Source organism: Rhyacophila brunnea, unplaced genomic scaffold, assembly GCF_057557595.1.
Source record: "Rhyacophila brunnea isolate RB1 unplaced genomic scaffold, BYU_Rbru_1.0 scaffold_11, whole genome shotgun sequence".
Lineage (NCBI taxonomy): Eukaryota > Metazoa > Arthropoda > Insecta > Trichoptera > Rhyacophilidae > Rhyacophila > Rhyacophila brunnea.
The window spans coordinates 35,092,976-35,108,459 of NW_028232763.1; the positions used below are offsets into that span (position 1 = coordinate 35,092,976).

General features: G+C 33.0%; 1 protein-coding gene across 1 annotated transcript in view; it reads left to right on the top strand.

Moving 5' to 3' along the window:
- The window catches only part of LOC147078672 (lachesin-like), a 109,273-nt gene that overhangs the window by 52,799 nt on the left and 40,990 nt on the right, over positions 1–15,484 (top strand). Inside the window, exon 2 of the mRNA XM_085957581.1 lies at positions 12,093–12,196. Within this exon, the coding sequence (XP_085813707.1) occupies positions 12,093–12,196 (104 nt within the window). The remainder of the gene's footprint in view (positions 1–12,092; positions 12,197–15,484) is intronic.

The window sequence follows — 15,484 nt, forward strand, 5'->3', positions numbered from 1 at the left end:
ACCGAAGATTAAAGTTGAGTGAGATAATTGAGGTTACAGGGATCTCAAAAGGTAGCGTCATTTCTATTTTACATGACAAATTGGGCATGAAAAAAGTTTCTGCAAGATGGGTGCCGCGTTTGCTCACAGTCGACAATAAACGCAATAGGGTGGTGGCCTCTAAAGCCCTGTTGTCGCTCATGCAACGCAATCCGGATGAATTTTTTCGTCGCTTTGTGACTGTAGATGAAACATGGATACACCACTATACTCCCGAGACGAAAGAACAGTCAAAGCAGTGGATTGCGAAGGCAAACCATGTCCAAAGAAGGCGAAAACCGTAAAATCAGCTGGTAAGGCTATGGCTACTGTATTTTGGGATGCACGTGGAATTATTTTCGTTGACTATTTGGAAAAAGGAAAAACAATAACAGGGGATTATTATGCATCTTTATTGGACCAGCTAAAAAACGAAATTGAAGAAAAACGGCCTCATTTAAACAGGAAAAAAATCCTCTTTCATCAGGACAATGCCCGTGTTCACACATGTTTACGATCAATGGCTAAAATTGAAGAATTGAAGTTCGAATTGGTCGACCACCCACCGTATTCGCCAGATTTAGCCCCCAGTGACTTTTTCCTTTTCCCAAACTTAAAAAAATGGCTAAGTGGACAACGTTTTTTTTCAAATGAAGAAGTCATCGATCGGACAAATGCTTATTTTGAGGACCTTCCGAAAACTTATTTTTCTGACGGTTTAAAAAAATTGAGAAACGTCTAACCAAGTGTATTGAGCTCCAAGGAGATTATGTTGAGAAATAAAAAAAAAATACAAAAATAAAAACTGTTTTAATGCTTTTTTCTAAGGAATTATTGACCCACCCTCGTATTATCGTATTAAGATATTCGTTTAACTAAATTCGCATAGATTTAAATTGTAAATTTTTTTGACATTTCTTAAGACAATTGAGACCGTTTATTGGGCGCCCTATTGGTATGAGATGTTAAATATCGGTGCCATGTCTTTACTAAAGCTGATTATTTAATGAATTGGAAGTTATTTCGTATTGCAGATTCATTTTTAGCAAGCTTCACACATCGCATGCTGAGAGATTTATTTATCATGTTCTTTTTTCGATACATCAGTTACAAGCTTGAGGAGGGTTTTTATACAACGAACAATCATATTATAAAACCGCAAATAGCATCACGTAAGTACGTCAACCATAACAAAACGTGATTTTGCCGATCATGTGTGAAAGTCACTACGATTATCAGTGTTGTCAACCGTACTATAATAAATTATAGTACTGTACCACAGGCTTCCAACCTTTTTCGGGTGGCGACCCCTTTTTATAAAAGCCATGTGACCCGCGACCCTGATGCAATTGAAAAAAGCATTTTTAATAAGGTAATTAAAAAAAACAACGAAAATAGTTTTTTAGTATAATTTTATTTTAAATTATGTTTAATAATTAATTTAATGCAATGGTTGAAATTGCATGTTATTAACCAGCCTCAAAATTCGCGGGTGTTTTTGTTAACGCCAACCTCATGTCATTCTCAACATTTAATTTCTTTCTTTTGTTTTTAAACGAAGAAGAGTAGAAAATCCACTCTCGTAGAGATATTTAGACATATATGTAACTAAAACTCTAAAGAAAAGCATCGTCACAGTAAAGTTGGGTATGAATGATACATACAAACCAGAATTGTGTGAGGAATTTTTCATTAAACAAGTTACGTGTCGAGGAATCATTCCGCAAATCCAAGAATTCATCTTGGAATTCATCGGGAATGCTGGCTACATCAAGGGAAGCAGAGAATGGATTTCGTGTCAATGTAGTTTCTTTTTCTTTCAGCTCAGAGAAGTAACGTTGAAGTTCATTTTCAAGGGATTCGAGATGCCCAGTAATCTCCTCCTTCAAATTTTCGTTTATTTCACCTCCAGATTCATCTACCACACTGCAGAGTTTCCCAAAGATGGCAATGTTTCCAAGATTTATTTTTCTTCGCTAGTTTTTCAGCTTGGATAAAAATGCCCCGAGATTTTCGTGAAATGCGATAATATTCGTTTCCTTTCCACGAAGTTTCAGGTTAAGCCTATTTTGCTGTTCTAATATATCTGCTAGATAATCTACTCTATTCAACCAAGCTTTGTCGTTAAAGTATACCAAAAGGTCATGTTTCCCTTGCACTTCCACGAACAACTTGACTTTCAATTCAAAGACACGATTCACATTATATCCTTTCGACAACCAGCGTACTGCAGTGTAGAAAAGAAGAATCTCGTGATCAGAATTCATGTCTTTGCACAGTTCTTTAAACATACGGGTGTTAAAAGCTCCAGATTTGATGTAATTTACGATTTTTATCAGCGAATCAAGTACCTCTTACAGAGGAGTTGGAAGAGTCTTACTGGCAAGGGCATACCGGTGAATCATGCAGTGGATTCCCTTTGCTTGGGGAGCTAGTTCTTTGTGATAGAATAGCGTACCTAGATTACACTTATTTTAATTTAAAAAAAATATATGAAATTATTCAAAGTCAAGACACCATTAGATATAAAAAATTACATAATAGTGAATTTTTTTTTTTAGTTGACTGTATAAGTTGGCGACCCCACAGAAAAGCCGTCGCGATCGCCTTCGGGGTCGCGACCCATAGGTTGGGAACCCGTGTACTATACTGTAATTTAATTTCTGTCAAAATCCTAATGTTAAAAATATTATAATTTAGACGGATTCAAAATGACTAATGTTCAATGTTCTGTATTTTTTCCAGAAATACAAAAATTTTCCCCTTTCATAATCAGCATAATATAAATGAATGGCAAAACCCATCAACAAATATATTGTAATATTAATACCAGAGAACTCAGAAATGATGGGAACTGAAATACATAACGGGTAAGGCGATAGCAGGTAACCGACTCGAGTAAGGAAGAATCCGTGTTAAACTTACACACGTGTGAAGAATACGTTTTACGTCGAATACTGAAAGCTGCTCTCGGTTTATGCATTTACGCTCATTTAATGTTGGTGTATTATAGACACTATTGCACGTGCATAATGCGTGCTTCATTTTCGTAGGACACTGACACATTCAAAAGCCTGCTTCAACATGCGGCGTATTGAATATAGCCTATCGGTATTCTATTTATTATCTGTTCTGTAATTAATACTATCGACCGAAGGTACTTGATGGAATTTGAATTTAAATTCCAATGGATTTAAGCTTTGTACTATTCCATTTGAGTCGTGTTTTGCGACCTGGGTTTAGTATAATGTACTTATATATAAATATAATTAGTATTTGCGTGTGTGTGTGTGTGTGTGTGTGTGTGTGTGTGTATATATTATGTGTATTTGGGTACACATATGTGGGCTTATTTGTGGATTTGTTATATTAAAAAAAGTAGCATGTAAGAATATTTGTTTAACTAATATTACTTTTTGAAGACTGATATTAGTGATATAATATCTCATTACTCATTAGTTAACTCCATTAAATTCCCAGTGTTGCCATTGTTTTTCGATTATTGACTATTATACACATTGTATTATTATTTAATGATCTATTATTAGGGTTTGAGGATGTATACACATATTGATTGTATTATTAGGGGTTTTTTTACAAACACTTCAACTATTCATAATTTGTTTGTTATATTTCTTATTGTGATCCTTGACGTACCTAATAGGTAGGTGATAAAGTTTTTATCTACTTTATTGTATTAATTTATTATATAATTTAGAATTAATTGTTTTCATTGTCAGTGTGTTTTTACCTTTTGATGAGTACACATAGTGCTTGAAGATGCCGAAAGTCGAAACCCGGGTCGCAAAAAACGACTCAAATGGAATAGTATAAAACTTAAATCCATACGAATATATTGTAATAATTGGCGTACAGTGGTGATGCTTTAGGTAAGATCAGGTAACAGGAAGTAAATTTAATATAAAATTATTTTTAATATTATAACAAAACCACAAATTTTATTATAATAATATAATTTTGAAGATACCGTAAAAGTGTTCATTATAATGATGACATCATAATAAAGTTCTTTTGTTTTAATTGAAAACAAAATGGACACCTTGAAATTTCTTGTTAATTAAAATATATTGACACAGCTAGGGGGGCTAGGGTAGTTAATTCCGAGAAGAAAATTAAAGTTCAATACAGCTTCTGTTAGGAATAATAATTACCCGATAACCAACTAACCTTAATAAAGCGAACCGTTTCGAGAAGCGGATATAAAATAATAATTTCTAATAATACCGAAATTAATTTCGGCCAAGTAGACATGTCTTTAAAACGTCCATCTAACCTTTCGCAATACAAATTGAGTTACTTGGTTTACGGCGGTGGCGTTCACTTCCGTTTTGCATATTCCAAATTAAAGGTCAGAGAAAGGTTATGATGAGTTTTTCCCAGTCGGGGAATTATTTTTCACCTTATGGCAACACATCCATAAATATGGCGGCCACTTAACCTCAATTCTAGACCTTGAGATATTTGAATTTGGAAGCTATGGCCTATTTTCGATATACAGGTCATGGTATGCGCAAATAATTAATTTCCATTAAATCTTTTGAACAAGATTTAGTCAATAAGTTTTTTCAAGATTCAAAAATATAGTATTTATTATTGAACATAATCAAAGATTTTAATAAAAAATCTTCTTCTATGCAGACAGATCCTAAATGTATGAAATTGTAGTAAAAAGGGACCTCTGGTTCAGCGTTGCCAATTTAACGTTTTTTTTGCCAAATTCAGCATTTTTCAATAAACGTCTATCTAGCTTGCAAAAAACGCATCTGGCTTGTGGCGTTTTTACTATCATTTTTTGATGCCTGTTAAAAGCGCTAGATATTTAATTAATTTATTTTCATGCGCATCAAATTTCTGACTATCAGATACCTACTTAACGCAGATAGGTCGGTACCTATTGTAGTATCGTGATAAATAATACAAGATAATTGAACACTTGAAACAATAGGATCATTCAGGCCTTATAATGAAATGGTATCATATAATTTAATGTGTGCTTACATAATATGTATGTGACATCAGTTTGATAAATATATTTCTGTTCAAACGTATGATTTTTATACGTATAAATTTTTTTTCGATTTTTGCACTTTTTTCGACACGCAAAAAGAAAGGTGTTGACTTCGTTCTTAGTACAATAAGTAAATTTACTTTATTCTTTTCACAAAAGCGTTTTTCATGTCAAATAGCTTGTTTTCGTACTCCGTCTGGCATGTTTTTGTCAACGACACTTTGCAACATTATTTTGGTCTACTAATTAATTTAGATTTCACATTACATTATAGTATATCATCATCAAAGACTGAACACTACGTATACTTTCACATACCACGATAATTTTAGATTCACCCGGTTAATTAATTATTACATGCATCTGTAAATATTGCCATAATAAGCCTCAATTACTTAAATTCGTATTATCGGGCATTGTATAATAATTAAAGTATACTTCAATTTGACATGTCATGCATCTTACATTCTAAGATATTATCATATCAAAGCAGACGTTTGAAAACGTAGACATTTTCGGTGACGTGATATGTATTCTGTATTCGAAATTTTATTTTTCTGTATAAAATTGTATATTTTATGTTCTCAAATTTTATTTTTTCTGTGTAAAATTCTACTTATGTTTTTTTTTTTTAATTATTATTATATATAATAATATATTCATTTCTTCTCTCATGTGAGGGTAATATTAATTTGTTACAATGTAAATCTCATGCTGTAAACGTCTTGAATTTAGTTTTTTTTATGTCCACAATGTTTTGTTTTCTTAAATAAATTATATAATTTAGTTATAAAAACCTATAGTGGATACTTCCTTGTATTGTATTGCTTTTTTCTGCCTACATAAAATATCATGCTTAAAAAACACTACTTTTAAGCAGATTAATCACGTAAAACACCAAAAATTACGTTTTACGTATAAACAAAGAAGAGTTTCAATCAGAAAGCAAGCTGCCATTTTGTTTTTAGGGCTGCCAATAGAAAAATAAAATAATGAACTTGTTACTATTACAAAAATACGTCTAATCGTTCGGTTCGAAAATCGAATTGCCTTCAAAATTCAAAATTCCTGATACGAAATGCGTATAAGACTATTTAGAGTCCAAATTCTTTAGACATAATATAATTCGGAAACACCTTAGAAACATACCAATTAGAAAAACAATATTGGTGCCGAGCAGGACTCGAATAGAAATCCGCCCATTGTGCTTTTTCAATTTGGCGAGTTCATAATATACTTACAATTAGTTTTTGTTTCTGAACTACTACAATACTTTTGCAACGTCAAAATCGTTCTATCAAACGGCAGTGCAGTTTGCGTGCGTCAACGCAGATCTTACCTGATTCCATATGCATCCAAATTAGAATCATTAATTGGATTAACAAAATCCGAATGGAGATTCTAGACCTGCGTCGACGTACATATACTGCAGCGTCGCGTATCTGAGCCCTTAGCAAAACCAGTATGTACGTCAAAGACGTTTTTTTTGTATCTAAAACATTCAATACGAATCGCAGTATAACAATTATTTGATTACACCATTTAAAACCCCCCATAAATGATTCATTTAAAAAGAGTTGACTCTCTGTTTGTGTTTTAAGTCAGCTGATTACGAAAACAGGTGAGTCGGATCAATGTTTACTTCGTTCAAATAAGTTAATTGCACAAATCGTTAAGAAGAATTTGTAAACAGTCCGACTTTCGCAGCCGCTTTGATTGCTTTTTGATTACGATAATTTTTCTTGTTTTAGGACGCGCCGCGAAATAATCGCCTGGCAGTATTTATAACGGAAAGCAAACGAATTTGAATAACAAAATATAGTTAACACTGTTTGTGAGTTAATAAAAAATAATGCGCGGAAACATTCAAATAACGAACATGCAACGAAAGTTTTTATGGAGACAGAGAAACAAAAGTCAAACGTTCGAAATTTGAATTGTGTTCACAATCAATCTAGCATATTATGTCGCAAACTTTGTGTATTGGAAATTATGGTATAATTCAAAAAATCATCCGCATATAAAATATCTAAAGGTTTATATTCTTTTGCCGCCTCATAAATAAATGCACGTTCACATCTGTGAAAATTGGTGTCACATTAAATTTACTTTTTTTTTTTTTTGACCATGTCCGATCCTAATAAGATCATAATATGGGCCTAGTAGTAGTAGAGGTTTGTATTAACAGATTTTGTTTTTACGAGAAATGGATGTCAGCCACTTGCTCAACCTATTAGGTTCATACTCTGACTCATACACAAATTGAAAAGCAATATATTATGTACCTGCCAGACCCACTGTACCCACGACGTTATAGACCGACGCTTAAGCCACGCGGCTTACACACTGTTAAAACCGTTAACTTTAAATTTATTCCATCGTAGGTGTAATTTAGGCCATCGTGGGTGTAATTTAGTTTGGACAATCCATATTGTACAAAATTGTAACGATTTTTAGTCGTCTGCATTATAATGCCTGTCTGTTTTTTTGCCTCACGTTGAATTAAACTAGTCGCAAAATTCTATACAGTAACTCACCGAAAATAGAAAAATCGTTGGGGAAATGCCATTTTTTATTAAATCATCGTCATGCGACATCATCAAGGCCAGCAGTGAGTAAAGAAAGGTTAATGCTATGCTCCTATTTCAATATAAAATCACTAAATAGTAAATACATCACTATGTACTATTATTTCTATCAGTGTCATTCGCAAAATAGATTAATTAGAAAGAAATGTGAAAGTCAGTCACCATGAACGAAAGCTTTGAAGTCGCTTCCGATTTATTATTTTATGATGGTCGGACGCAAACGAAAGAAATATAAAGTTTCCTGAAATATTACCAATATCGAATACTTATTTCGTTCACGTGACAAAGTTTAGTACATACAGACGTAACTATTTAAAATAATATGTTTTAAGGTTTATTCCATATTTCTCCACACTCAAGATTTCAACCTTGCTACAACCTCACCCAGTAGGTAACCCACTTACCATTATAGTTGTGTTCCCTGGCGATATTCAACCGGTATCCGGCGATACCATCTGTAAACGCCCATAAACAAAATGGAATTATTATTGAATACCTACTAGGTATTACTACTTCACCCTGTCATGCCCCAGCATTGGGACATAGGGAAAGCACAATTTTGCGCCACTTCCCTCGGTCCATTGCCAACTCTCGCGCCTTTATCCGGTGATTCCATCTGTAAACACCCATGAACAAAATGGAATTATTTTTTAATACTACTATTACTACTTCACCCTATCACGCCCCCCAGCATTGGGACATAGGGCAAGCACAAGTTTGCGCCACTTCCCTCGGTCCATCGCCAACTCTCGCGCCTTTCGCCATACCAGACCGCAAGATGAGGAATGGTCGGTCACGGCGACGTAACCCTTTATTTAGAATAATGGTATCTTAGTGGACAAGTATTGTTTGATTTTTTGTCGACAGCAAAAAGTTGCCTGTGGCACAGTTTTATTCTGATGAACATACTATACTATAATGTACCCACGAATTAGTCTATATTTTTATCCTATCGGAAATGATCAAAGTAGTAGTGTCAACAAAACAAGTTGGACACAACTGCTTTATATTGTAATTTAAAATCACTTATTTTATATGTGTACAATATGTATTTTTTGCGAATTGTGTTTTCAAACTGAAGGTCCCCTCCCCTTGGTCCGGGTACGATTGTTAGAGGGATTACATACTCAGTAAATATTATGTAGTAGACATTGTGAAAAATACAAAATATTTCTGCAAAAAAAAATATTGTTTCGTATTAACTTTGTCTGTATATTATGCCCATTCGAAACAGAGAAAAAAGAGATAAACCCAAAGCCCCGTTAAGCCGTACCCACGAACTAAAATTGATTAATCTTAATAGCGTGATAACAACTCATTCAACTGCTTCGTAAGCAAAGAAGTTTCTATAGGAAGGTAATTTTAATTTATTACGCGAAAAACCATCAGTCAAAAATACGTTTTATCAGCTTGTGAATTAATAATAAAACACTGGCTTAATTTTCACCTCACTCACATACTATATCAAGTAATTTGAGAAGTCACAAGAAATCTAATTTTGATTAAAAGATTACATCAAATTGAATGCGATAACTTATTAGATAAACGTAAATTTTACCCTCGTAATTTACCGCGTGGGTGGATTTAAAATCACCTGACTATTTGAATAAGAATTAAAAACAGTTTCATCGGTTAAGATATTGATGGCCGATATCTTCTTCATCTGTCATGTCAGTGCGAGAGATGTGCCTAGACTAGTGGTCTCCAAACTCAATAAGGACGTGAGCTACTTTCAGAAACTTAAATTGTCTGGTGAGCTACTTATACATATTCCTTCTTTATAATTTTTTATCATCGTCCTTTATCGTATCATACGTACTTTCAATTATTGTATTAAGTACTTAAAATAAATTTGGACAACGAACTTCATACATACTTTAAAAAAAAAAATTTTTTTATGGGAATGCAATATTTAATTTTTCCATAAGATGGAGCGGTAATTTCGGGGATTACCTGAACAGGAGCTGAGCTCCGGTGCACTCCGGTCCATTACAAGTGCTACGTTTACGACGATTTTTTGAATATTTTTTTTTGAATATTTGGTACATAGTTCCTATTTTATTTCGTGTAGTCCAGGGATGGCGAATCTATGGCACGCGAGCTGATTTTGCATGGCACGCGAATGTTTCATTTTGAATAGAAAATAAATTACCTAGATATATTTAAAAAATGTTTTTTTTTATAAAAGCGTTTTGCAAATATATATAATTATACCTACTTAAGTGCTTACTTATATATAATATTACAAAATAATGACAATGAAAAATTGCAGGCCATTTTGAAGAATAATCATTACGTTTAATATAAATATACGATTGCATAGGTCGGTCCTTAGGATCGGGGAATTAAAAATAAAAATATTCAATCAACAAACCTTATTAAATTAATTATCGGCAGCCATTCAAATATTAACTGCTCGTTATTTTACCTCAAATATAATCTATAAAAATGGAAAAGCGCGCAGTGATGGAGAATATAATATGAAAGAAGAGTGGTTTAAATGATTTCACGATCTCTTTGAGTAATTTGAAAACAAAAAAAAAATAATCAAAGAATAATAGATATGCCTTCGGCTAGAAATACGGTTAAAGATACAATATCAATAACTCAGTTGTAATTTTGAAACCTTTTTAATAGAATTCTTAAAAACTATTTTTTTAGAAAACTTAAAGAAAACTTTTTTTTCGCCATAAAAAACTGCTTGGAACGTCAGACAGTCTTAATTAATAATTTAAAATATTATTTAGGAAATTTCGGCACGCGTACGTAAAAAGGTTCGCCATCCCTGGTGTAGTCAATTATTAATCACCATGGTATTACACATCATTGATTAATTGTATACCAACCAACTTCTTTCACCACAATTAACATTTGTTTATGTTGATTGAATTGTATATTTTATAATTTTGAATAGTGAATTCGGGTTTACAGACAATCTAAATAATAATGCATAGCCATAGAGTAAGAAATGAGATGATAGAGAAAATATTGACCGGCTATATGCGTATTAAATACGAACATGGTGTACTGTAGAACCTCAACTATCCGGAATAATTTGGATAAAAGTACCTACTCCAGCTAATGATAAATTCAGATAATCAAAAAAATAACTTTTCAATTGATAGTTGGATAATTGAGACTAACCTAGCCGTATTATCTATAACACTAATAAATAAACAAAAAAGAGTGAACGTACACAATAAATTAATAAATATTTTAAAAAACTGCTTTCAAATTAGCCAGGTACAGGGTGGCGTAGGCCATCGATGGCAAACACATGACTTGCGTGACGATTTCAAATATAACAGAGCAATTTTTTTAACATATATTTAATATGTGATTATTATTAAAAAAATATATTTCCTGATACCGGATGAAAAGTTAAATAATATATAATTATTGATATTTTTTATTTATTTGTATTTAATAACTTTTTTATTCAATGAATAATTCACAATATTTGAAAATACAACATTCTTTATTATATTGAACATACATAATTTGAAAACACCTCAGATATATACCTATCTGCTTGATACAGTATTTTAACGTGTAAAGACTACTAGTTAATTTCGTTGTAATCAGATAGGACGCTTGTATTAGCGCTAATTCAGTGTATATGCCGCCTCATTTTTTTATACATTATTTCTATCATCCTTTCATGAGTCCAATATCTAAGAAATGTGTTGTATGGATACATCACTAACAAAATATCAGACTAATTATTCTGAAATCTGCACGTGTCGTTTCTGGTCACCAAGGACGTCGAAGGGCAACTGAAGTAAACTAGATATCGCGAACCCAATGACATTATTAATGGACAACGCACTCAATACACTAGCTAGCAAATAAATTCACACAATTTCCATTATGCGATATCACGCATCAGGAATTTATAGCAATATCACCTTTATTCTGATGGCGTTAGAACAGTGTTTTTAGTATCAATGTTCATTTGAGCGAACCCGTTCAAACCGAACCATTCGGCAGACCCGACAAAAAGCATCGGGAATTTATAGCAATATCACCTTTATTGTAATGGCGTTAAAACAGATTATGCCATTCGGCAGACCCGACAAAAAAGTGAGTGTCATTTTTTTTCCAGATGCTTCGTCCATATTAATGTCATTGCGCGAACCCGACAAAACCAGTGAGCTGAATTTTTTAATGAAAGGATATTTTCGTTATTACTAAGTTTTGGTAGCCATTTCTATATATTCCAAATGATTCTCCTCGATTTTGCCGTCTATCGAGTAACTGCCACCCCAAGCGACGCTCAATCTGCCTACCCTCACGGGACGTCGCTGGATATTGGTTCAATTACCGTCGGGCGTCGTATTTTGTTGCAAAGATTTTTTAATTAATTGTATTTTATACACATACATAGGTAAATCGTGTGCAATGGATTTAAAAGTACCTATCAAATTTTAATTAATATTTTTTTCTTTGTATTGCAGAAATTCTCTACCCGAGGTTTGCAGAGCCGATTCCCAACGTCACAGTTTCAGTGGGAAGGGACGCCCTTTTAGCCTGCGTCGTTGACAATCTTAGAAACTTCAAGGTACAATTATATGTATTTAAAAAAAATGTTTTTTTACCTACCGATTGCTTCGTATTAATACATCTAATATATAAAAATTAATATTTGTGTGTTTGTGTGTTTGTTTGTTCGTATTTAATGCGCAGCCATACCGTTCATCCGATTGCGATAAAACTTTGTAAACTTATTGCTTGCACTTGCGGGAAGAGTATAGGCTATACTAATATATAAAAATGAATGTCTGTCTGTCTGTATGTCTGTCTGTCTGTGTGTCTGTCCCGTATGCGTTCCTATACCATTCATCCGATTGCAATGAAATTTTGGTAAGTGGTTGTATGCATACCCATAAAGGTTTCTGAATTAGAAAAATCATCATCTTCTTCTTCTTCTTCATTATATTTTTTTTTATTCGTATGGTTCCTATACCATTCATCCGATTGCAATGAAATTTTGGTAAGTGGTTGTATGCACACCCATAAAGGTTTCTAAATTAGAAAAATCATCATCTTCTTCTTCTTCTTCATTCTATCTTCTTTTATTCGTATGGTCCCTATACCATTTATCCGATTGCGATGAAACCTTCATCAGTTGTTGTGGTAACACCCGCAATGGTTTTTGAATTAGTACATCCATCTTCTTCTTCTTCTTCTTCTTCTATTCTATATTCTTCTATTCGTATGCGTTCCTATTCCATTCACCCGATTGCAATAAAATTTTCGTCAGTAATTGTGCCAACACCCGCAAAGGTTTCTGAATTAGTACAACTATCTTCTTCTTCTTCTTCTTCTTCATTCTATCTTCTTTTATTCGTATGGTCCCTATACCATTCATCCGATTGCAATGAAACCTTCATCAGTTATTGTGGTAACACCCGCAATGGTTTTTTAATTAGTACAACCATCTTCTTCTTCTTCTTCTTCTATTCTATATTCTTCTATTCGTATGCGTTCCTATTATATTCATCCGATTGCAATAAAATTTTCGTTAGTAATTGTGCCTACACCCGCAAAGGTTTCTGAATTAGTACAACTATCTTCTTCTTCTTCTTCTTCTTCATTCTATCTTCTTTTATTCGTATGGTCCCTATACCATTCATCCGATTGCAATGAAACCTTCATCAGTTATTGTGGTAACACCCGCAATGGTTTTTTAATTAGTACAACCATCTTCTTCTTCTTCTTCTTCTATTCTATATTCTTCTATTCGTATGCGTTCCTATTATATTCATCCGATTGCAATAAAATTTTCGTTAGTAATTGTGCCTACACCCGCGAAGGTTTCTGAATTAGTACAACCATCTTCTTCTTCTTCTTCTTCTTCATTCTATATTCTTTTATTCGTATGGTCCCCATACCATTTATCCGATTGCGATGAAACCTTCGTCAGTTGTTGTGGTAACACCCGCAATGGTTTTTGAATTAGTACAACTATCTTCTTCTTCTTCTTCTTCTATTCTATATTCTTCTATTCGTATGCGTTTCTATTCCATTCATCCGATTGCAACAAATTTTTCGTCAGTAATTGTGCCTACACCCACGAAGGTTTCTGAATTGGTACAACCATCTTCTTCTTCTATTCTATCTTCTATTCGTATGCGTTCCTATACCATTCATCCGATTGCAATGAAATTTTGATCAACTGTTGTGCTCACGCCGCAAAGGTCTCTGAATTGTTACAACTATTTTCTTTTTCTTCTATTCTATCTTCTTCTATTTGTATGCGTTCTTATACCATTCATCCGATTGCGATGAAATTTTGACCAGTTGTTGTGAGCACGCCCGCGAAGAGTTCTGAATTAGTACAACCATCTTCTTCTTCTTCTATTCGTATGCGTTCCTATACCATTCATCCGATTGCAATGAAACTTTGGTGAGTTGTTGTGCCCTTGCCCGCAAAGGTTTCTGAATTACTACAATCATCTTGTTCTTCTTCTATTTGTATGCGTTCTTATGCCATTCATCCGATTGTGATGAAATTTTGACCAGTTGTTGTGCGCAAGCCCGCGAAGGTTTTTGAATTAGTACAACCATCTTCTTCTTTTTCTATTCGTATGCGTTCCTATACCATTAATCCGATTGCAATGAAACTTTGGTGAGTTGTCATGCGCATGCCCACGAAGGTTTCTGAATTATAAAATCATCTTCTTATACTATTCGTATGAGTTCCTATACCATTCATCCGATTGCGATGAAACTTTTGTCAGTTGTGTGCGGTTTCTAAATTATTATTATATAACATACAAAGTTTCTTGTTTGTTTGTTCCATCCAATTTTGATTTTTTTTTTACTACATATTTATAACATTAATAACGTTTTCATATTATGGATTCGATATTAATTTAGTGTTCTTATGTTTGACCTTTACTCCTATTATAACTATTTTCATATTGCCATATTGTATTACACAGATATTTTAATATTAAAGAAATAATTACCTCTTATTATTTTTCAAATATCTAAGATAAATATAACCACGAAGCGACCCCGTGCGAATCAATAATAATTAAGGGGGGACATGCTCGTCGATGGTCAAAATTGAGTTTTTATTGTATTTTCAAACCATGATCCTGGACACTCCTTAAACGTTGTAGATGATCTATTTATATAATTTTGAAGCCTTATTATCCTTTATAGTTATTTTAAATATTTGATGACTGCATAAAGTATTTTTATTACATAAAATAGTATTCTTTTAAACCTCTCGCTCAAATGTTTTAGAATATAGTCATATTTCGGTACATAACTGTGCAGTGGTGTTAAGATTTTTTACATTTATTAATTTTTAAACGCATTTATAAAACCATTAGCATAATTTATTACCAGATAATTTTTGTAAAATATTCACGATAAAAAATTATATTGATAATCTCTGTGATCCCAAATTTTACAAGAATTAGGCATTTTATTATTCAAAAAATCGGCAAGATTAACACATTTCAAGATGATTCTAAAGATATTTATTATAAGCTATGTCTTTGACCATTCAAGTGTGATAAACATCTTATGAATAATGATTGCTTTATAATAATTATTGACCTAAGAATAAGGTAGTGTTTTTTTGAAATACGCCATTTCTTTTGTCATTCCCCAGTGGTTAAGCTACAACATACGGCCGTAGCCATAAATTGACAAACTATAATTGAAGTAGGGAGTAAAATGATATTAACGCGCGTGTTTGAACATGTACCGTTTAAAAAAAAATAAAAAAAAATTCAGTTAGGTACATGTTCAAACACGCGCGTTAACATAATTTTACTCCCAACTTTAATTATAGTTTGTCATTTTATGGCTACGGCCGTATGTTGTAGCT